Raw genomic sequence first — 25,484 nt, 5'->3', positions numbered from 1 at the left:
TTATTATCATTACTAAAAATCAAAGGTTGATGTTACGGCAACTCCGCCGCATCACCTTTGATAAATACATTTCTATTTAGCAAAAATATTTATTATTTTATGTGTTTCTTTCAAATACAGTAACTCTGTCTATAGCTACATGTATTTACCTTTGAAGCATCCTCAAATTCCCTTCAACTAGAATCAGAGCAAATTTAAGAGTTGCCCTCTCTGTCACATATCAGCTTATAAAGCTACCAGTGTCATACTCTTGATGCATAACCAGATGATGCAAGATTCGGTAAGTACAAATATTCTCTGTTAGTACAAGTATATTATAAATATGCGCGATGGTAATGTTATGTTTGCTGTTATAAACGGAACAAGTATAGGAGCAAATAATTGAGAAGATTTCACACATTTTACCACTGACAAAAGATGACAACTCTGATTTAATATACAAGCTAATAAAAGTTCAAAAACGTTGAGCAAGTTTCAATACGTATAGCATTACGGCTATACTGCAAAGCCTTTCCTAATAAACTCCAAATAGAGAAACTGAGAGCCGTTAGAGCAATTATAATAACAAGTGAGGGATGAGGCACTATTACAACCTACTACTTGTTGATTTAGTCATCAGCTTATCTTCTTCTTAAAAGTCATAGTCATAGTCATAGTCATTATCCCCAGTGTAATCATCATAGTCAGTAGGGTCAGCAAAGTCAGCAAGGTCAGCAGGGTCATAAGGGTTATCATAGTCAGCAAGGTCATAAGGGTCATCATAGTCAGCATGCTCAGCAAGGTCAGCATAGTCGGCAAGGTCAATAGGATCAGCAAGGTTAGCAAGGTCAGCAGGGTCATCATAGTCAGCAAGGTCAGCGAGGTCAGCAGGGTCATCATATTCACCATACTCGGCAAGGTCGGCTGTGTCAGCGTGATTCTCCTCATCAGCATGGTCCATATAGTCAATCTCGTCCATATAAGCATCAGCAGCATAGTTATTCTCATCATCATCATTATCATCATACTCAGTCGGGTCAACATACTCATCCTGAAAGTCATTCTGGAAATCATCCTGATAGTCATCCTGAAGGTCATCTTGCATTGCATAATCATCATCCATTTCATCAAAGTCATAAAAATTTGATGTGGTTGGCTTGTAGTCTTTTCTCTTTACAACATCTGCCCAGCTGCGAGATGGTGCTGAAGCACTTTTCAAATTTTTCTTTTCGAATCCCACTGTTGTTTTTCTCTTTATTTCTGAAGGCTTTACGTTCCTCACTTGGTTGTTTCTCTGCAGATATAAATATGTAAGTCATACATAGGCAATTAAAGAGAGCTGAATTTCAAAATGCTTGAATGACGTTCTTTGGTAGAATATTATTAACTTGCAAATTAATAAATGCAACTTTAGCGGCAAACAATTTTTGTTACGTAGAATTTGAATGTTCCCACTTTGAAGACTAGCCTTGTATATACAAGAAGGCCCCCTGATCTTAAACTGATCACAACTTTCCATCAACTGTAAAAGTACTAAGGGTAGCACAACTCCTGTTGAACTTACTACCATATTGAAGCTTCAAGCTTGCAGAACTCAATAAAAAAACTGAAATTAACTATAGCAAATAGTTTTTCCCGCTCTTTCAAAGATATGATGTTATAGAGGTCACTGAAGAAACATGATGGTTGGTGTAAATCGACACTGATAAAGTGTAGATATTTTTATATGTAGATAAAGCTTTTGTTTCTGAGGAGAATAAGCTTTTTAGTTTGATTTTTTAGTTAGCTTGCCCAGTCTGCATCTCCATTATAGAGAAATGTAATAAGTATGTCATTAGAAACTATTGTTCTGACAGCTGCCATTTATCATTTATCGGCCGATTAAAAGTTTCTTCAGTATTATGGCAATATCTCTAGAGCTAATAGTTCAATTATCTTGAAAGTTTTGCATTATGCTGAAAATATTTTCCGCAAAAAGCGGTCTGAGTTGAACGCAAATACAAAAAGAACTAATTTTCTATCAGCAGCCATTTTTCATTTCATGGTCTGTTAGATATGCAATCTTTATTTTATAATCTCTAAGAAATAATAGTCTAATCAGCTTCAAACTTATAAAATGTGCTAAAAACATATAACGAACATCGCAATCAACATTTCATGATTCTATGTAAACCAAAGGTACGGAAGAGCAAAAAAACTAGTGTTCTGTCGGCAACCATTTTTTTTAAATTTGGGTAGAAAAGTTGTTGGGATTTTTGCTATATCTCAAGAACCGATAGTCTTATCAACTTGAAAGTTTAGAATTATACTAAATATTTATATTACGCAAAGCTGCCAAAATTTAATAATCTTCCATAAACTGCAAGTATGTAAAAACAAAGTGAAACTACATGTACAAATCTGACTTTACTCAGGGGTAGGATCAGGCGGAAAAACATGTTTCCTAGTTATCTTTCGGCCAGGCTTCAAAGTGTTAGCGCAAAACATCATCACCTGTTACAGTGTTTTGTGAAAGTCTTTAAAACTGAAACAGGAGTAGGAGACTAAGAGATCCATTCCGGCTATAGCTATTAAAATCTTGGAATAAAGAATCAGTGCTGAAAAAGATTTGATCTCAGACCCTACCGTTCACCAGTCCGACTCCCTACCAATAGGCCACAGAGAATGGGTTGCAAATTGCCAATATAAGTCGCTATATGAGAGCACATACCCAACAGCTTTGCATACCACGCAGGGTTATTGCATAAGTGATTGTCATTAGTTAGCTTACTACAATTTTCCATTGAAAATCTGCCAGGCTAAAAGCAAGTGGCAGGCAACTCTCATTACTTCTCATTGTTTATAAGCTGATTTTTAATACTCAGGCAATGCAGGTTAGCACAGCTAGTAACTCTATATATCGCATTATTCAAATATCGCTTTGGCACTTTTTTAAAATAATTGTGGAGACTGAGAAAACTCTTTTTAATTTAAAAAAATATTTTTTATCACCCAGTGAGTATTATACTACTTCCTGTTCTCACTACATAGTCTTGCGTGGCAGATTTCTGGTGAATTTTTTCTGTCAGTTTTATTTGAAAGCCGTCACTGTACAAGCAACTGGTCAAAAAACTGGTCGGGCTAAATCATTAACCTCACTAACCTTTATTATTGAGACTAATCAAATGCTGACCTGCTAGGTATCCTGCCAGTTCATTTTTATATAGAAGCAAGTTGTCGGACTATAGGATCAATTTTAATCTAATTTTATTAACACGAATATTAGCTGAGCCTCATGCTTACTTTTACATTCACTGCACGCCCATGTCTTACTGATGATTAGTGAAGTGTAAAAATCGTACAGTTATCACCATTGATCAAACAGAGTGCATTAGTCTTGTAATGTATTATTTTTCATTTAGTTCCTTTCTCTTCTTATTTAATATTCTTGTTTTATAATAAACTGTAGTAAATCAGATGCTATATTGACCAATTGCAGTGAATTTCATCAGGTATATAATTACTTTTAGCAAAAGAAATGTAAAAGGAAATACCAAAACTAGAGGGAATTAAGTAGCTATACGCTTGTAAAAAGAGCCAATCAAATGTAGGAACTGTGCACCAAGCGGCGCCAGACATGTCTAAGAAATATCTATGTAAAATTACAGTGCAATTTTTTACATTTAAACTTTGACCTTACCTTGACTGAGTTTGTACTTGTTGCTGGCTTTTTTGGCCATGTTTTTTGTTTTCCCTTCATTGGTCTGTTGACTGCAGTATCAGTATTTCTTTTTGGAAAGGATTTGTTTTTATTCCAATTAGGCATCTAAAACAATATGTTATATCAATTGTTAAACTGCTATAGACTAAAGCAAATATTAAATAGTAGAAAGTATATAATGAGACTTTCGAAGTGATAAAAATGACATTAAAAAGTTGATGATATTTGTCTCAAAAAGTATTAGTTGTCATGTTGTAGGAGGCCTTAGTTTTGGTGTTGAGGTTACCATATTTTAAGTCATAGCTAAGAAGCAGGTATCAGAGCTTTTATGGCAAAACGTTAATGAAAGATTAGAAGTATCTTTTCACCTTAGAATCAGATCTCGTGCTTTTTTGGTCAGTTTGTTTTTGCTTAGAGTTTTGGTAAGAAGTCTGTTTAGTTTTGCCGTTTTCTGACTGGTTTGATGGTGAAGCAGATATAGCTTTTGTTTTCCTGTGCCTTTTAGCTTTCATAGATTGGCCCGTTTCAGGTGATTCAATGGCAAGTATCTCTGTATCTGCTGCATCAGAAGGAATTTTTCGTTTTGGTGGAGGTGGCGCTGCCCTTACAGTCAGCAGCGACTCATAGCCTTGGACTCCTACCAAAATGAAATAAGTTACAGAAACTTTGACAACCAAATATGGTGAAATTATTGCTGTAATACAAGTAAGCATCATTATATTGAATTTATAAAAATTTACCTGGTAATTACAAGGTTATAAAACTGTCAACTGCTGTTCATGTTTGAGTGCATACATGAGTTCTAGCTCTAGTTTTAATGCAGTTTTATTTTAAACACTCCTATATTAAAAAAAAATTATTTTTCAATATAGGAGTTATATAAGAATTTTTTATCCATATTTTAAAAATAGTTTTTTGACATTTTCTCCAGTTGTGTAAATCAACTTTTAACAACTATTGTCACAGAAGGTATTTTCTCCAGTGTACCAGAAGGATGATGCCTTAACTAAAATATTTCAACCCCAGTTGGTAAACCTCTTAAATCTCATTTAAGACAAGTGATTCCTCTAATTTCAATTTTATATCAGGGATCTTGCAAAAAAGATACGTATATGCCCAACTTTTTTGTAGTTTTTAGAAGCTTTTTTCAAATTATGTATGTCCTGTTATATATTAGTAACAAACACAATATTTAGTTTACCGCAATCAAAAATTGGTTTTTCACTACATGATGCTCATAATAACTGAATAAATGAGATTTTTAAAAAAAACTTTCTGCCCAATTATCATCAAAGTTGCTATACTATATTGTGAACAGATAAGTGGGAACCCAGTAAAAAAGCTAAGAAACGTCATTACCTTTATTTGCTACTCTCTTCAGATATCCCCTAATGTGTTCGAGCTTCTCAGCACCGTATTCTGACTCCGAGAGCAAATTGATTTGTTGATTGAAGTAAACTGGGAGCCGGTGATTAGCCAAGCAGTTTCTCAATCCTAGTACCATGTCAATAAACCTGTAAGATTTATTGTAGAAGCAATACAGTTCAACATTACAGCCTATAACAAGCAAGCTTTTAAACAATGTGCATAGTGCATAGCACTTCAAAGCCTAGGCAAAGGACAATTCTAGGAATTGTCTTCCCACTTGATCATAAGCCCAAGCAAACTCAGTTGCATAGTTTCAGTTTGTTTTTCCACACTTTTAGTTTACTTTCAGGTTTAGAAAAGTTGCTTTTGTTCCTATTAAGTTTTTAGCATAACTATAAATTTCAAATTGATTCGACTGTTAGTTATTGATATATCATCAAAATACAATGGGCATTACTAGCTGACCAAGAAAAAAAGAATGGGCTGCAGATAGACATGCTGACTGAACTTCTGGGTAATGAAAAAATAAAAAAAAACAGGCAAAGCTAAAAGACTTCTCCTCGTCATGAAGATCTTTACACTGAAACTATTTGTTTATCTATTCATAACAAATATGTACACGCTATCAGAATCGGAGTATTTCAATAATTATATTTCTTCAATTATCTCTAAAACATGACTTCTTTGAAAAAGTGTAAAAAGAAAAATATGTACTCTATTTAATTTCTGTTACTTTCTTTGAGTTCTAAAAGTTTAGAGTTTTAAAATAACCTTCAGTTCAATAACCTTCAGTTCAATAACCTGAGTGTTTTTACAGTCAGTAGAAAAGTGTTAAAACGGATCAGGAGATTCAATCCGTTTTATATACAAGAGTTTTATATACAAGAGTTTTATATACAAGAGTTTTATATACAAGAGTTTTATATACAAGAGTTTTATATACAAGATGGCATTTAAAAGTGTTGAAATTTGCCTACAGTATATTGAACTTACAAAAACAGTAAGTGAAACACTAATTCTCACTAAGATAAAGCAGTTTTACTAAAACTGTTTCACTAAGTTTTAGCAAGTAAAATTTAATGAAACATACAAAAGTATTAAACCTAAAATGAGGGCTAAAACCATAAATAATTTTATGGTTAATTTTTGACAATGTTAACAGGGGTTTCAATGAACTTTGTAGTTTACACACCTGTCAGCAATCTGATCATTGCCCCAGTCTCTTCCCTTCATGTCTGACATATAGAAGATCAGGTTTTTGAACACATATGATTTCAGCAGCTTCAGCTGCGATTGGTTGTTCCTTAGCATCTTGAATATCCGTAATAGCTTCTTATGTATCCTGTTGAGAAGATAACTTCAATGTTTTAAGGAATGTTTATTACAGTTTAGTTCACACGCATTAACAACACGTGTCTTTGTAACTTATGTTTCAATTTTATCTAATTGGTGGGAAAAATTAACAAACAATTAGAATTAGAATACTAGATGCTAGTATTCTAATTCAAAATTGCTAGTTTCAAATGCTTTATTTAGGCAACTATAAGTTATGTCAATATTGCCGGCGTGAAAAGCTTAAAGCTGCAGTATTTAAAGATAAACTTGCACAAAACTATAATAGATTTTATCAAATTTATCAGACTTATCTTTCCTATCATTTTACTATCATTTGCGATTGCTTTTGACGATTTAACTGATCTGACTGACAATATGTTTCAAGACTGAAAACAACAAAACTTGATCGCGGTTAAACACTCAGATCAAACGAAAGTACAATTATGACCTCTAAAATTGCAGAGGTCCACGGAATGGATACGCGTAACGCTGCAACTTTAACGCAATAGCCAATATCAATTATAAGAACAACAAAAACTAGTGACATCATTTCACACATATTTTGTTCCTGAGCGTGTTAATCGCGATCAAGTTCTGTTGATTTTAATTTTGAAACATCCTGGCAGTCAGATCACAGCAAACATCAAAAACAGTTGCAAATGCTGTGAAAATACTGATACTTTTTAATAAAATCCACTAAAATTTTGTGTAAGTTCATCTTTAAAGGTATTCATAAACTATAACTAAGCAAATATAATGTATTTTTATAAAAGCTAGATGGTCTGTGGTAACTGTGTATTCATTAAAAGTACTGTAGCTTGACTGCCAAATGACCTTTTATAAGTGTTTTGACAGATACATACATGCATAGCCAACGCTATGGTTCTGCCACATATTGTGCTTAGAAAATTAATCACAAAGTTTTCAAGTGCATTGAAGACCATTTTGCTATAATAACCTTAAAATTATTCAAATTTAATCCCACGACCAAACACAGGAGATTTATGATAAATGTGCACACAACTCTCAAAAAGTTATCAGTGAACGGCCGTGACCAAACCCTTGTACGGAAATCTCATCAACAAATTTAACCTTTTTTTGTGTAGAGTCATTTAAGTATAATAATGATACAAAACACATATAAACTTATTTAAATATGTTACCAAGTCTTTGAAAAGTTTCTGCAATATCCTAAAACTAACCCATCTGATCGGATTATACATAAATAGACAGATTAATTTGGCCTAAAGTCGAAATAAAAACTTGACAAGCTTTTTTTAAATCAAAATTAAGACCGGCTAACGAAACGCTGATAAGGCCGTGTGACAGAGAGTAGAACCATTAAGTCGTCGGCATTTCACGCTAAAAACGTGCACATTTCACCAGTCTATGGCATTGTCCAATTGCCGAAGGTTTCTGTAATTCACTTAGAAGCACCAAAAAGTAATCGTTTTTTTTTGCCGATTTTATTATTCAATTTAATTATTCGGTTTACAAAATTATTATAATATTTAATTATAAAAATAATCATTCGAATTTACAACACCGAAGTATATAATGATGGTATTGTGCAATTGTCGAAGGTTTCTTTAATTAACGTAGACCGTTGAGGCGTAGACCGATTTACGGGTACGAAAATGTGGTACACAGTTTATCAGCCTGTTTTTTGTCTAATTACCGAAGGTTTCATTAAATTATCTAGAGCATTAGCCAGATTTCTTTACATCTTATCTACAAACTAGGGCCGAACTACAATGCCTCTTTGTAACAAGAATATTTCTTTATTTTACTCGTTTGCACAAAACTTCCAGACGCGTGAATGCTAGCTAATGCTTGCTTTCTGTTACATATCGCTGTCAAAAACATTCTACATTCAACACAACCAACTTTTAAACTGTGTATATTACATGGCAGCTTGCCATTTTACTTTTAATATTGCATTTCAGAGATATAATAAACATATTTCATTATTGCTGTTGTTAATTAAATTACGTACAGTAGGTTAGGCCTACAGCTTGAATTAGTATTTATTTTATTGTTGTAAAACACAAGTTTGAGATAGTAGTAGATTTCTTATCATTATTGCTGTTGTTGTACATAATAACACCCAGTACTGTAACATTACAGCTACCATTGCAGCTCTCCTCATTGATGTAGTGCTACCCTAACTCTCCCTAACTAAGTTATGGTTAGAAAATTTGTGTGCTTTTTAAGTATAATTATACTTGGGGTTAAAAATTGTTAGACTTTGCCAATTCTCAAGATATATTACAGCTCTATTTCATTGATTAAAGTACACTAATGTCATTATAATCGACATTCGATGGTCATTCAATATAAAAGCAGCACACAGTACAATACAGTGATGTATGTTCATGTAACATGACAAGATTGTGATCCTAATCGGTTGTCTACAACTAAGGCTAAGATCAGATTACAGCAAACCAATGGCAGTCAGCATTTGTACTAAATTTATTTGGTTGCTTGTCTTTCTCAGGGTTCTTTGCAACACTATATTCCCAAATTTTTATTATTTTATCAATGTATTTATTACTGCATATGTGCTCATTTCTCATATCATGTACATGATTTTAAAGCCCTGTAAGCTTTGGCAAACGGGACTTTGCCCCGGATCCCACTGGGGGCTTACAGCGACCCCCAAGCCCCCAGCTGTTCCAACCACTACATAGTGGCGGTTGGAACAGCTGGGGGCCTAATGTGTCAATAGGTCCATGAAATGTCAATAGGTGGAGTCGCGTCACGACTCTTTGTCGCCTACATCTACTTATCTCAACTTTGCAGTTATGGTTAAAAAAAGGTTAGCACTACATCACTGGTTCTCCTATTGCACTGCAGTGCCATTTGACTGCTAATATTGCATTTTTTAACCGGCAGTACCCTTTCTTTTTTCCAATAACACTTTAGTCGTGGGCTGTATGACAGGGGAATTTCTAGTCAATATATAAATACAATTAAATTCAAAACATTGGTAGAAAATGTCAACACCAAACACCAATAATATTTAAACTGAATTTTTAGATATGAAAATAAGTAAAATGAAGTAGATGAAAATGAAGTAACTGACTATGAGCTAAAAATAGATGTAAGTTGTACGTATCACACATAAACCTATTGTCTAGCATTTTAATTACAGCATTACATTTTCAAAAAGTTAAATACATAAAAATTTAAAACAAAGGGATTTTTCTTAGTATTTTGCAGAAGTATTTTGCATACAGCATGGAGTATTTTGCCTTGGAATTAACAGCAACCACTGTCGGCTATTGAGTAATAATAACTAAACAATCAGAATCTTGATTGAAGTTATCGGAAAAACGGCTACCATTGTTAAAAACTCTTCTAATGATAACCTGGTAACTTGATTTTCTACGCGTTTTATAAAAAAGAGCCATCTCAGTCTAATAAGTTTATTAAGTTATCTATAAATTGAGAAGGAACTGCTGTTATAATAAGACAACCAATCTATAGTTCAAAAAATAACTACAGTTGAAAATTATCGATGGGAGAAACTCATATAATGATAACTTATTAATTTCTAAACTTATATAAAAATAATCCTCGCTCTCTAATGAATCTGCTTATAAATTGAAACTAAATTTCTGTAAAAATACCACAAAACCTCTATTTGAGTGTCACATTTATTTGAGAGCCAATTTTAATAGAATGTCACTAAAGAGAAAAGATTGAAAAATACAGGGCATTCAAACAGTGGTTTTTAAGGTATTACAAACTAGTTTAATTTTTATATGTTAGCATTTCCTTTGTCTGTTTTAGTTAAACCCTCAAAAGAGAAGTAAGGTGCTAAACAAGAGATTTTGTAGATAAATAGGTCAATGTTTTGTCACCATCATGGTTCTAGCAAAATTAACAAACTACTTGATCAGCAGCTGGTTTTTTCAACCACAAGCTGTAGACACCTCATATAACAAAAGTAGCGTATTCTTTAAATAAGTGTACAAAGCATTTGTTATATATACAACAGTCATACTCTGAAATGAACAACATTAAGTATAAATGTCGTTCTTTTTTGTTGAAACTCAACTTGAATGACAACATAGGGCTAAAAAAAACAAAAGAAGGTGTAGACAGACTTGCAAATAGTAAAAATGTGAGTGAGCCGGCACTACACGAAGTATAATTGGATGGGCTTGTTTTCTGACCCACAGACCATGAATATAATTAGAACTCAAAACTGCTTGCTTACTGGTTTCCATCATCAATATCCTTCAGTTTATTGGTTTCTTGCCTTGAATACGATCTTCTCCAGAGATGAGCATATTCTGACCCAAATATCGTTTGTTTGTCAAACGGCTTAGCCACGTAGTCACACCGAGCACCATCCTCTCTTTAAGAAAATTATATTAATAATGAACTTACATATATAAGTAGGTGTTAGCCAAATACTATACTTACTTCTATGTTTTATACAAAGGTCAGTTCAAAACATTCCGTGCATGAAATAAAGCTAGCAAAAATTCTACACTGTAGCTTATGGCTTATATTTTGACCCTTTGAACCCTGGCCGCTTTTGTCAATGCATGTCAGTGACCCTGGGCAATTCATCCAACGATCAGAAGTTTTTAAACTTTTATTAAATATATCTAAACGTGCTCATAATACAGTGATATTTGGTAAAGCAATAGTGAAAAAAGTAGGGCAACCTCCACAGCAAATGTCATCAAACAGAAAAAAACACTACCTTGCCATTATTCAGGCTAAAACTAAAAGTTTGTACGATTTTAAAAACTCATAAAAAATTTACAGTAGAATCATATCTATTGAACAAATGTTCATCATCATTTCATGGCTGAAAATATACTAAAAAATTATAATTAGAAATATAAAATTCTTTATTTGCATCACAATCACTTATGACCTACCAACAAACAAGTCGTATCGATTTCTTTGCGATATCGTTTTAATAAAATTTGATATTAAAACAAAGGAAGTAGGTAAAGATATTTGAAAACTGTTACAAATGGAAGTGAAATTTCTGGTATAACATCCTGTGGAAGAATTAATTTGATTGGTTTATGCTGTTTCTTAGAAGCAGCTTTTGTAAACAAAGCCGTATGAATGCCGGAATTTCATCCATTAGGGACTCTGACACATCCTACACAATGCCGGAAAACTGGCAGTTAGGGTTCAAAAGGTTAAATGGTTTAGAAAGTAAATTTTGTAAAGCTCATCAAAGAGATTTCAAAGACATATCTAGAACATGTTGACCAAAGAGCACTGACTGTCAGATTTCTGATAATGTAATCATTAATGCAATCAGTATTCAGTCATGAGATGATTTATTCAAACTAAATTAACTGTCTGAGGCTTAGAAATAGTCATCAATAGATTGTACAAACTATGCATACATAGAATACAATGTACAGACAATTATTTTGTGATACGTTGCAGTTCAAACAACAGACACGATAATAGTTCAGCCTAATACATCGGGAACTGTACTCTAATTAGTGTGAATATAATGTAGTGTGTATTAAGTTGCGTACAGAGGAAGATAACTCTACTAATCCCTACGTTGTTTAGCTTCACTAAACTTTTTTAGCAAGTTACACTCTGCAGTTATGATCACCACACTCAGCAAATCAAGCAGAAAATTGATCGGACACGTTCCAAAAAATACCGTATTTTGAAGGAAGCACATTTAAACACTTAAAATGAAATGAAGTTTAGACTACTTTTTAATAAGAAACTTTTGACCCACAAAAAGTTTCAAAAGTAAAAAATCAAATATTGGTACTTAATAAAATGAGTTTTTGTTCCAGGTTTCATGACAACAAATTATGCCTAATAGGTGAACAGAATTTTAACTTTAAACAAGCAGTCTGAATCGGCAGATCTGCTATATCAGAAGTTTTCCTTCAATAGAGGCACTTGGCAAAGTACTTCAGCCTTTCATTACAAGCAAACTATCAGATAGCTTGAGTGCAACATAAACACAACATGCCTGATGTGGTGCTGATGAAGACTGTTTACTAAGTCAATGGTAAAGGGAGTGATTCCTTTACATTCCACGTTGAGTGTTGTTGCAGGACCCTGGCACTTTCTTGTGACCTCCACTTTGAACTTCACTTTTTCTACTGATTCACTGCCTTCTTTAGTTTTATCGGCTTCCTTGGGTGTGATCGGAGCGTGTTCAAATTCTAGTGGGTTGTTTCGCCTCAAAAATTTGTCAATTTTGCTTGTGAAAAACCTCCTTACCTAAAATATACATGATTATGTATAAAGATGTATCAAAGCACAAAGAAGGTTTACTACACACTTGAAACAGTATTTTTTGTTAAAAAGTTTACATATTTTTTGCAACTAACTTATTGACTAATGAGATTATCTCAACTAGCCCTGTTAGCAGTCATTTCTTGGAAAAAACCAAGAAACAGTCTAAATTATTGCAATAAGATTTGGTTGCGATTGATTTGTGTTTTATACATATATAGTATGTTTTTTAAACATAAGAATTCCTTAGTGAATATTCAATACCAAAACAAAACTAGTGAAATCATACTACACCAGCAACTTCACCAATCAACTGTGAGCTTGAGCAACTTCCTGCAGAACTAATTGGTTTTTATTGTGAGAGGTTGAGAGGATTCTGGTTTAAATGAAATCCAAGTTCTTAAGTTGGTGGTCATCTTGAAGCTATTAATTTGATAAGCTGGTCAAGTATTGAAGTTTAAAGACTATTGCAATAGTTTGTGTATTTTACTTCTGTAATCCTAATGTGGCATTATATTACAATTTACAATTTAGATGTGTGAAAACTGGAATTATCTGCGCATTATAAGAAAAGATTAATTGTGTGAAGTACAATCATATTGTAAAGGTTTTGTGTGACCTTCACCTTTCCTCCACTTGTACAAAACTCGGTGCATGAGTTTATACATATATTTCTGCTTAGTTCATAAGTTGTACAAGAATGATCAAGTAACAGGCAATGAACAGGCCCAGAACTGTTACAGCTCTGCTCCCTACTGCAAATGTTCGTGCTTATATAGCTGCTAAACTCCGCCCTTGTTCTGCTTGGTTAGACCCGGCACGGCTCGGCCCGGCTCGGCTCGGTCCAGCTCGGTTTGGTACCGAGTCAGTACGGCTCTGGCTTGGCTCTGGCTTGACTCGGCTTGGCTTGGCTGTACATCGGCTTGGCTTGGCTAAATGTAAGGGGACGCCATCCACCACAATATGACTTTAATGTGATTTTAGTGAGGTGACATTACCTCTTGGAAATGACAATTCGTAAGCTTTCACTTATATAGCTGGTTAGACGAGGTGGTTGGCATGAAGGTTGGAGCCATAGCCAGTGCATAGCCATGCAAAAGACTTTCTGCAGTAGCAGGAATTAGATACTAAGAAGAGATACAATTGAGAGATTTTTTTATTGTTAAATTACAACGAATGAGCAAAGAGAATACTGAAAAAAAGCAAAGAACGCTGAAAGTAAACAAGCGTAAAAAGAAAGCAGAAAAATAGAAAGGAGGGCAAGTGCAAAAAATGAAAAAAGACACAGCAAAGAAAAAGGTGAAAAAAGAACAGAAAAAAGGACATAGAAGAAAGAAAAAAAGAGAGGGAGGAGAGAGCGAGTGAAAATAGCGGGTATTGAAGGTGAGCAGATAAATAGGCATACAGCTTACAAATAAGTAGAGAAAGCAAATGAGGAAAAAGCAAAAAGAACAAAAAAAGAGTATATTTTTGTTCTTATATTTGTATTTGATCCTCAAATTTGTTAATGTGTTTAACCATTGCTTTTGCTGTTATCATTAAAATTAAAGGTGACAAGCCATACTTGGTTACTTAGCTGTACATGGTTACTGTTTTGTATTTCACAGTACAGACCTTCAGAGAAGACAACCTTCCTTCTTCATCTAGGAAGTGAGCGAAACTCATTGGATTATCCTTCCTGCGCTCTTTACCACGTGTCAGCCAGCAGAAACCTGGTTTGCTCGGATCATCATGAACCTTAAAATGACAAGCTATATAATGTACGTATATAACACTTTTTCTTCAGGCAAAACTTTAAACAAAAGTTAATGAAGAGTTCATTTGCCTCTCAGCTTTAAATTGTATCCAACTGATCAGCTCAAATGTAGCAACATATAAATTCACTTATTTACAGTGTATAGTAATCCTTCCTCGGCTCATGAGCGCAAGACTCCAAAAGGAAAGTCGAACCCAGATGTGAATCAAATTGCTACTGACTCAATGCCAGCTGAAGAACAAAGCCTAGAGCACATATGAAAAAGAAGACTCGCCAAAGTAAGAAGTAAGCGCACTTTCTTTGTGAGATGTTGTATGTTGTACCCAATATTCATACAGATATAAGTTCTTATAAGTTTTCACAACAAGTTTTCTTGTGACAATGGTGCCGCAAGTAAGGAGTCAGTTGATTTCCCTTTACACTACTTCATGGCTTCAACCATCGTGGCTTTACCGAGTTGTAGATTTTTGGTGGCCATCATTTGGATATGTATAGGACAGCATGTGAAGCACAGTCTATTGACTATAGAAGTCTTCTAGCAACTAGCTGCATGGTTGATGTCAGTGATAAAAATGGAATCTTTCACGAGAATAGCTCAAAATCGCTTTGCATAGACTGAGTGGAATTTAGCCATCCCTCCTTCCTTGTCTACAGAGAATCAGCAATAGGTGCCTTTTATCTTTTTGCTAGTTTGTTACTGTTTGGCGCAAAATATTAAACATTGACTTTACCTCTTTTATTCTTATCTCAGTCATTCTTCTTCATTCAGTTCTCATTAATCTCTAACATATCTCATTGTTATATATACGTCGTACTATACAAATAAATCGCAGGTACATAGACATGTGTTTGCATGTATAGAACTCTGGAAAGTTTAGAAAGCAGTTGAAGTCTGAAATGTTAAAAGTATGACTAATACTTGAAAAATCTAGTTTTTATTTTGTAGAAATTTTATTTTGCAGTTCATCTGGAATGTGGCTTTGCAAAGCAGGAACAAGTACTGTACAGGCTTAACCTTGATCAAAAGGTTATTTTAGCAACAGAAGAAATGCAATATGTTGTAAGGTAAAACTCAGTCTGAAGCAGTTGTTTTCCTTCCGAGTTATTGTTTAGCAAACTTTAATAATTAATCTCGCTGTCAAATAACAAAACAATTTAAATTTACCAAGCAGTAGCTGTTGGTAAAAATGCAAAAAATACAACTCGCATCCCCCATGCATTTGATCTCATTGAATGTGCAAAATGAAAGCAACAATAAAAATCTAGAGCGATGAAAACCTAAAACTGTAAACTAGATAGCTTTCGTTTTAAAGCGTTAACTAGTAACTATAAAATCAAAACTGAGCTTAATAAAGGTTTTTGGAAGTTCAGAAAGCAAACTTAGATTTGCTATGTAAACAATTGGCTGGTGCCTATGTGAAAGCCTTAAAAACAGTTTGGCTATATTTTAGGTTAATACACACCTGCCACAACCATTTTCTTATGTTGAGAAATATCATAACATCAAAGTCTTTGGCCTCTCCAGCTTGCACCTTCTCATAAGCGCTTCCTGCATTGAATGACCGATACCAATACCCTTTCATCTCTCCTTCGAATTGTTTTACAAGCCATTTTACCAGATCTGCAAAAGCAAGAATAGTTAGTAAACAAAGATTTGCCTTCTAAAAGAGGTCAATGCCAAAAATTGTTGTGATTCAGTCATCTTACCAACAAAATGTTGTTTGACAATAAAATATTTTTTATTGTGCTCTGATTTAGTCATGGCAGTAGCAAGTCTGGCATATTGAAAAGCTTCATGAGAGATTTAAAAACCATTATGAGTTGCCTATTAAATTACAAAATTTATCTCAAAAGTATATGTAAGCTATAAGACAGAGTTACAAGCATCAAAAATATTCAACAAACTATCAAATCTTATTCAGTCACCAATTAACCTTCACCTTTGTGCATGTTCACTGGGTTTTGCATGCTTTGAATGATGGATTCAGATTTGAGCTACGCTGATGAACTAGCAAGCTACAGTTTCAACTGTTCCGAGTTACACTTAGTCGATTTTCCAAAACTCGCGATGTACTCTTTAAAACAGAACTTTTTAAACTATACCTACCACAATTTTATTTATTATTAATAATAATAATCGATATATATATCTCAAAGTCTGTTGTCGTTCGGTCTGTCTAGTTATAGATATTAAAATCTAGAAATGAAAGAACGGCTTCGTGCTGGATTTGGTCTCGGAACCTCGTGTTCCCTAGACGATAACCTAACCAGTTAAGCTACGCGAGATGCAATGGATTTATTAGGTGATGCGAGTTGTTATCTCGGTTAAAATACGCATAGCACTCTGTGTTACGCAATATCACTTTAGCCTGGTTCCCATATACGCTGCAAAGCACCGGCGATAGCACCGCAGGTTATCAGCGGGGAAAAGTGAACCTACACGCCAGGTACCGCCGAGTACCACCGGTAGTTGTCGGCGGTCAACACAAGAGTTTAGCGCTGCTCAAAATTCGCGAAGGGCCGCCGGCAAAACCTTTCCAAGGTGCACTGTACAGATGAAGGTCACTATTATTGAAACAGCATGGTGAGCAAACATATTTTATGCGGTTATCAGCAATGCAGCTTTTATGTGCCGGAGTCTCGCAATCGATATGGGAACCAGGCTTAAAGCTTGCTCTCGGGGTTCTCATTAGTAAGTTTAGCAATACTGTTACTAGCTTACTCAAATTAGTCATAGGCAACCTACTAGGTTAAGGGCAAGTGGCAGACAACTACATATAACCTGCCACTGATTATAAGTTGTTTTAATACCTGTGTATAATGCGGGGCATTTGGCTAGTATCCCTCTATATTATGAAATAGCAACATAATTTATTACTTGCTATACAATTATTACTTCAAAGGTCGCATGAACTACAATCGCTTTTAGTAAACGTAACTGTTTCTATGCTGAAAAAGTTAAGCCTAGGAAGAGGTCATCACTAGTGCAGTGAGAACCTGTACAGCCATTAAGTTCAATTATTTAATGAATAAGATAATAAAATTTTAAAAGATACAATTATCTCGTCATATTCATATGAGCAACCTATTGTTGGCAATAGTAGTTGTAATGCGATTGTAGTTAGTGGTGCGATGAGATATGCTGAGTTATTTTACCTCCACTGGGGAGAGCTTAACCGAGTATTATCGATTTAAATCCATCCACCGTAAGCATTTTCATGACGATGATAAGTAGTCTCACTGCAAATCCATTCGCACAAATTTACTGAAGCGAAGTGGTGTCACATCCGTTTGGATTGTACCATTTCTGCTACTCAGAGTGGAAGAAACTTCGAACCCATTTGAAGCATGGAGACCCACAATAGGTTACGAATATTGACTTTATGTGAGGCTGAATTGTTTTACATGGTTAAGTATGCTGTTGCCTATTTAGTAATGCTGGTAACCTCGATCTGCTTGTCAGCTGGTTTGGCCTACCTGCTGTACCCAACAGTTTATTACAGTAGCTCTTAGGTACGGTTGGTTTGTGCATATCGTTGCTGCCTGTTGGTAAATATTCTATTAAAAATGCATAATTTGAAAATTTAATTGTTATTTTGATAAAGATGTTTAGTTTTTATACTGCCAATCAATGTTTTATCTTAAATTTGACCAGCTTGGTTACTATAAATAAAAACTAGTGCATGCAGGTGACTATGGTAACAAATGCGTAATATTATTGTGAGATTGTGAAAGTCTCCCAGGCCTTTTTGAGGTATCTAAGCATAAAGTTGGTTCATGAAAGTCTAAGCTATAATAAAACAACACTTGCTAATTATAGTTCCCCATACTTCTGGAAGCTATTATTGGGTCTTTTATAATAATATATACAGCAAATCATATGTAATGGTTATAGCAATCTGATGTCCTATGACCTTGGTACCAGCTGCCCTACATAATTACACTTGGTTTAAACCAACACAGTTGTGCGCACGCCACGTTAGTTCTATAAATACTTGTTCAGGTTGTTGCTTTACTCCGCTTGTTGATTTCTTATTCAATGGTTAGAATGCACCTGAACAAGCTGCTAGATTTACTGCGACGCTTAAAAATTTTATGACAGCTAAATACTAAAGTGAACGATATCCTGGTTTCAACATGGTGGTTATTCATTTTTAGTAGTTTTGATAAAAATACTATGAAACTTTTCTTTTTATCTAAAATATTCAAGCAATATGTACCAACATCTTCGCTCAAACATGTTGCCGTAACATGGCTAATTGAAGAAAAATAGGTAAAATGTCCAAAGAGCTAATGTTATATTTAAGAATTGTAATATGTTTTATTAGAATTGGGAATCAATGCCAACTACAATCATACCTCGACATACGAGCCTAATGCATTCTGAGACTGAGCTCGTATGTCAATTTGCTCGCATCTCAAGGCACGATTTTCCATATAAATTATCTAAATAAAGATTAATCCCCTAGCATACTATGAAAAAACACCTAAATAGGTTATTATATACAGTGGAAAACATGTTTTCAATGGTTGTTTTTAGTGCAGGAGTTAAAAACAGTAACAAATGCCTATTTAGTTGTTATGGGCTGCAATAAAATGCAACATCACTATGTATCACTACTTCAAGGAGTTTTTACCTTCGAGACAGACATTGTGGATAACGGTCGTCTGAGAGAGACGTGAGAGCAACGCGTTCGGTACACTAAACTTTTGCGAATTTTCGTAATAGAAGCTTTAAAATTCAACTTAATGAATTTAGCTTACTAAACACACACTTAAATTTAAGTAGGTTTTAATATTTTACTAAACTTACTTTAATTTTTCGTTTTATTTTTTTAGTATCCATTTCTAGTTAGTTGCATTTTGTATCGCATTCACTATAACTTTTAGCCAACATTTTAAGAACTTCCTTTAAACTGTTTCAAAGAGAAAGACCTGCCATATTACGCTATTATTATTACTTGGCCACATAGTGGCCATCGACAACCGGCTTGTATGCTCATATCTCAAAGATTACTCGTATCTCAAGGAATAAACTTGCTCGAAAGTCAGCTCCTATCTTGAATTTCTCGTATCGTTGGAGCACTTTTATGTAGAGATATGAATGTAATGTATAGCCATGCAAATAAGCACTTTATAACCAATGTATGGCTTATGCCAACTTTATCCATGTGCAAAGTATCATAAGACGACCTATTGTCAGTTTATCATGGAAATCAACAATATATCAATTCTCAACAGAAGGGTAAAAACATATTGAATATTTTGGTAGGATCAACAGCTCTATTTTCAAATAATCATAAATCTCATTAGATGTGGTAGCTACTATATAATATTAAAAAGCCAAACAAGGCCTGTATAGCTATACTTAAAAGGAAGCTGAGTGATTGCATGAGTATGAATAATGAGTTGGCCTATTCAAGGCTTTGACCGATAGAACATACCTTATTGATCCGCCTTTGTTTTCTAGTGGTTTGCTACCTACTAATCAATTTGCATGAAACAAGAGAAAGTGTTTTGCATCCTTAAGTGGCCTTCCGAAAGATGATGGGGCCACTCTCTTTCTTATGTTATGTACCGTATCATACTATTTATTGTATTATGTATTACATGTCCCATTTATGTTGTAAGACAAGTTTTGGATAATTTTTTTCCATTTATTGTCCTTGAAAATAAAAAAAATGTCAGAGCAAAGTGTAACTAGCGGCTTGGTTTTTTTATTCACTAACATATACTTCTCAGTGTCGCACATATACCAGCAGTGTCTGTAGCTTCTAAAAACTCAATCACACTTTTATGGGTTTTTGTGGTTCAAATGGTTGATATTTCATACATAAAAGACAATGTCTGAATTCATACAGTAAATAATGAGAAACTGGCAGAGGCATGAGATTTACTGAGTGATGTTAGTTATAGATGCTCTCTACTTGCAATCGTTCCAATTTAACACAAAAAAGATGGCTGACTACAGCTTTTAGCTAGCACAATCACAGGCCTCACAGAAGAAGCAGTAGTGAGGTTTCCTATACCAAAACATGTGATCTTCTAAATCATAACTAATACTTGAAGAAGCATAAAACGTGAGAGAAATTTTTCAGCAGACATTTTTTGAATGAAAACCCCCGTATCTACACATAACCTTATATGACTGCACCATCCTCTGACAAAAAGAAATGTGACCTTAAAAGTAGCTATTGGGATTCTCTATACCTTTACACATACATTTATAAAGCTAAGCCTCAAATAGTTCAATCATTTTTGTATGAGCGCCTGGGTGTAAACTTTAGCTCTAAATCATTTACATGAAGTTCTCTTGTAAAAGGAACATGGAAAAGGTTTTCTCACAAGTGAGCGCTAGCAAGGCAATTTTATGGCAGCAAAGTGAAAGTCTAGACAAAGTCTTAGTTGCCAGAACAGACTGGTAGAAAACGGAGCTGAGCTTTGCCATACTGCATAAGTTACCTTTCTTGAAATCGATCTCTTGTTGTGATATTCTAGTGGCTTCCTCACTGAACCTGCTAAGTGATTCCTTAAGAACTTCTTCTTCAGATTCTCTCAGTTTCCTGTACCCGTCCCCGCCAGTGACATCTACCGCAAAGTTTCCAGAAGGTACTGAGGCTTTTTGAACTTTTCGTTTGAAAGTTTTTGCTTTACTCATGGTCTGTTGTTGGAAAACATTCCCTTCAAATAATGTTAGCATTTCTCATAAATTAGCTATGCAAATTATTACTATTACGCCATACATAGAAGATCCTTAAAGCAAAGGTTGACTTGCAACAAAATTCACATTACATTTATTTGGTATCAAAAGATTCACCACGTTTTACTCTGTTGTGTTGTAGGTGCCAAATATGTGGGAATGTGATTACAAGCTCTTAAAAGCTCAAAAACAAAAAGCCGCCGTAGATTGGAATCAGTGTATTTCTCTGACGTTGTCATTACATTTGGTTATTGCTTTGTCACATGATGTTCTGAAGTGAATTGAGAGGCCAATAAAAAGCTCAATATAAAACTTCTCATAGCATTAGTTTATGACCAACACTTCGGGTTTTACCGAAGACCCCGCATCAAATATAGATGCTCGCTACTTTACAGTTTTGTTTCGGCTTGGTCTAATCGTCTAGTCGTAATCTGATTATGTGACCCGAACTTCACGAATAATTTTTGCAGCATTTTTCGATTATCACAGGTGATCAACAGGCTCGGCATGTTTATCAGACAAAGATATGTACTCCTTCGAGCTAAGGTTAAAAAATTTTCATGAATTTTTACAGTAGGTTATAGGATATCAGTGCTGAAAATGACAGCATTACAATGACGATAAAATAGACGCGTAAGAACAATAGACATGGTTTTATTGAATGCGTGAAGTACATTTGTGAAAATATTTCGACGAATGAGGTTGCTTGAAAATGTAAACAGAAGCCATCTTATACAGCTACATCCCATTTGAGCCATTTTGGAAAGAGATTCCAAACTACGGCGGTCTAGTGTGGCTGCGATTAACTGTTCGCTTTTTAGCTTTTAAAAGCTTGTAATCACATTTCCACATATTTGCACCTACAACACAACAGAGTAAGACATAGTGGATCTTTTGATACCAAGTAACTGTAATGTGAATTTTTTGCAAGTCAACCTTTAAAGCATTGGATACGCTTCTAACTCGAAGGAATAGCATATGCATGTACAAGTTTTGCTAGGAAGATAAGCACTGCACAATGTGTATAATCAATCATAGACCACTTTTCTGAAGTATGTTTAGCTTTTTGCTAACATCGGTAACCATCACCAAAACTTTTTCACTACATGCAAAAATAAAGACAAAACAACGAAATAACGGAAATCAGGAAATATTGAGTGAGTTGAACAGACGTGTTATAAAAGTTGGTAATCTATTAGAATTGTGGAGGAGTCGGGATGGTGAAATGAAGGTTGTAGTAACACAAAACTCATAAACTGAAACATACGATGGTGGATGTAGTATGTTGATATCACATACTACATCTACCCTCATATGTTTCAGTTTATAAACTCTCTGTAAATGAGCATGCTGTCAAAATTTAAGCACAGAACTCATTTCGCTGAAATGCTCTTGAAAAACGTCGGGCACTGCAGTTAAAGCTTTAACCAAGGGCTAGCAACTCACCTCAGCAGAAGTGCCCGGCTGACTTAAGCAAACGCTAGAGCAGGTGTCACATGAGCTGTTATTTAGTAGTGCTAGTAACAATAGCGTAAGCCTTTATTTCTATGCTCAACAGTGTCAAACAATAGGGAATTCCCCCCAATGGAATTTCCGATGTGTTTTTCATACCGCCGAGCGTCACGCGCTATTGTGTGAGCAAGCCAGCCTTGTAATTGCTTATTTCAAACATGCATTCCTCACAGATGTGTGTCTGAAGGGGATTTTACTTACCACGCTAATGGATGTGGTCTTATCCTCGACCTTCTGTTCGCAGAAATTGCAACTCCATACTTACTGCTGCTTTTTGAAGGAAAATTACCCCTTCACCTGGGTCCTGACAAGTGGAAATAGCTAAGGAGATATAACTGTCCTGCAAGTGCACTGTGATGCTGATGCAATCTGAGTGCTTGCCAGCGTAGTTGCTTATTGAAGATGATGCTTACTGGTTTACTGTGTTGCTGGTGCAACTCAGGAGATTGCCAAACTAGTCACTTATTGATGATAATGCTTTTTGATAATGATAGTGGATGTTGGTGCAATGCAGACAATTTTTATCTAGCTGATGCTTGTAGAGAGATCCAGATAAGGTTGTAGTATGTCTTGTTTTGTGCACAAGAATAAATATAATCATACATGCTGAAGAATTAATATCCTAGAGGGTGGGCCTTAGCAAGTGCAAGAGGTTAAACAAGTTGGTCAGTTATACGCATAAGAGTTACAAAGAAAACAGACCCACCCTCAACACGGATTATAGAATGTCTACTCCTAATACGCATACACATATAATGGTTACCCGCAGAAAAAGGAATAATTGAGGTTATGTGTAGCTTATTGTTTGTACCAGTCCACATCACATCTTAATGAATTCACTAAATCCGCTTAAGTTCATAGACACGGCAGAGCTCTAGTGATAGCATCGGGGATAGCACTGCAGGTTATCAGTGGTGAAATGTGAATCTACACGACGGGTAACGCCGAGTACCGCCGGTGGTTGCCGGCAGTCAACATAAGAGTTTAGCGCTGTTCAAACTTTGCGAAGAGCCGCAGGCAAAACCTTCCCAAGATGCACTGTACAGGTGAAGGTCAGCATCGTTGAAACGGCATGGCGAGCTAACATTTTCTATGCGGTTATTGCTGATGCAACTTTACGTAAACAGCAGCCACCCGAGCCTAGCGTTGCAAGCGTTTTGCTGCACAAGATTGCGGCCGGAGTCTCGCAATCGATATGGAAACCAGGCTTTACTTACGTGCTTTACTGCGACTACAACTACGAACTGATATTCTAGCAGTTTGTGTTGAGTTTCATTTTACTAAAGATCAGTGTGAACCCTCATCAATATGTTGCGTTGACGTACCATTTATTGGAAATTTTATTCAAGCCTGGCCATTAAAAATTAGATGTGTCATAACAATGAAGTCAAAGAGGTGTTTCATGGGGAAGGTAGATGAAAATATCACAGCGAGGTTGATAACATTTGATTCCAATACAGAAGTATTCAAAATTTAAGATAAGGATTTAAATAAATACTATTTAGAAGATAAATTTACAGTATATGCAGCATAAAAAGATAGCAAAAGCAGTGATTCAACCATGAAAAACATGAGATGCGGTCTTGTTTATCAGTATTTCACTATAATTGACAAAAATTTTTTAGTAATTTATGGTAGAGCAGGGCAGGTTCAGATGCATCGACTCTCCGTAAGTCAATTGTAAAGCTTTCGCGTTACTAAAATGCATCAAATGCCTAAAACCATTATCTGTTCAATGTCACTTTTGAGCATTTTTTACAAGCTGACTTTAAATATACAGTATGGATCCTGGTAATGGGGTAACTTTCCTGGAAACACTTGTAATGCATTATTAGTAACCAAATTGGCAAATTCAATTGGTACTTCTAGTACTTTTATAGTATTAATTGATAATGATCAAAGTTTTGCTATTATGTAAGAAGATGGCACCAGATTTATATTTACAAATGCGTAGTAAACTTTAAAAGTTTTAATTTGGTCAAAAAGCTAACAAAAAGTTCCTATCAACTTTTTCATAACATTGTGGATTATAAGTAGCACTTTCTGTTAGCAATATATAATTTGTATAAAATCACATAATGATTATCTTAAGGATTGGAATTGGATGAACTTATGATTTTCATAACCTAATAAAGTTCTATTCGCGGATTTATGCTAAAAAATGATTTTACATTAGCTTTTCATGGACTTCATTTATTTTTAATGACTTTTTAGTGAAAGCTGTTCAAGCTTCTTCTAGTAATAAAACATTAATTTCTTGAATTTAGTCAGACAACAGCTGCAGTTTTTTATTAGTCGTAACCTCTTCGCAAGGTACATTACAGGCTTCAAGCTTTTTGTGTGGTAGTAGAAGTTGTCTACACAATATTTTAGATTTTAATGAGAGATGATAACCTCTTAGTGTTAAGTTGCACATTATGTTGTAAAAAGATCCCACCGGCCTTTTCTGCTGCTTCTCTGCTTTTAGCTACCTTGTCATTATTTTCAACTGTGTATGAACCTGCTGAGCAATGCTAATGCCAATGTAGCAGAACAACCTTGACAAAGCTAGATTAAAACTCAGCCAGCAATCAGGGTCCGAGTGTTTAAAGGCATAATTGATTAAATCTCAGCCTACTGACAAAAGCAAGAATTTTATGAGACTCCCAATATTTACTGTTAACTAAGATTTTGTTGTCTTTTACACAAGTAGAAGTAGGTCTCAGCTGTTGGAGTGTTTCTGAGCCAAGTTTCTGAGTGAACTATTATTAATAGCTCCAGCTCAGAACTTCCTTCAAAATCTACTCCAGTCATATTATTTTGAACAGAACAACAAAGAAAGAAGTGGCAGCTGCTAACTAGCATGCAGCATGTATAGCATTGTAAATAAAACCAGTATCCCA

General features: G+C 34.9%; 1 protein-coding gene across 1 annotated transcript; it reads right to left on the bottom strand.

Moving 5' to 3' along the window:
• Window positions 1-304: 304 nt before the first annotated feature.
• LOC137400620 (uncharacterized) lies at window positions 305-21,048 on the bottom strand. Its single transcript, XM_068086952.1, has 10 exons — window positions 20,853-21,048; window positions 15,854-16,011; window positions 14,249-14,371; window positions 12,362-12,619; window positions 10,608-10,744; window positions 6,240-6,389; window positions 5,039-5,193; window positions 4,048-4,316; window positions 3,659-3,784; window positions 305-1,273 (listed from the first exon to the last, which is right to left on the bottom strand). The coding sequence occupies exons 1-10, from the start codon at window positions 21,046-21,048 to the stop codon at window positions 632-634; spliced, it is 2,214 nt and encodes a 737-aa protein (XP_067943053.1). The 3' UTR covers window positions 305-631.
• Window positions 21,049-25,484: the final 4,436 nt, after the last annotated feature.

This window comes from Watersipora subatra, chromosome 7, assembly GCF_963576615.1.
Source record: "Watersipora subatra chromosome 7, tzWatSuba1.1, whole genome shotgun sequence".
NCBI lineage: Eukaryota > Metazoa > Bryozoa > Gymnolaemata > Cheilostomatida > Watersiporidae > Watersipora > Watersipora subatra.
The sequence above is the reverse complement of the archived record's forward strand: the minus strand, read 5'-3'. Positions and strand labels throughout refer to the sequence as shown.

Excerpts from the sequence above, each read along its gene's own strand:
- LOC137400620 (XM_068086952.1), bottom strand. The coding sequence starts at position 21,048 with ATGAGTAAAGCAAAAACTTTCAAACGAAAAGTTCAAAAAGCCTCAGTA. Across the intron at positions 12,620-14,248 it reads GAAGGTTGTCTTCTCTGAAG|GTAAGGAGGTTTTTCACAAG; the intron begins GTCTGTACTGTG and ends TGTATATTTTAG. Across the intron at positions 3,785-4,047 it reads GCACGAGATCTGATTCTAAG|ATGCCTAATTGGAATAAAAA; the intron begins GTGAAAAGATAC and ends ATATTGTTTTAG.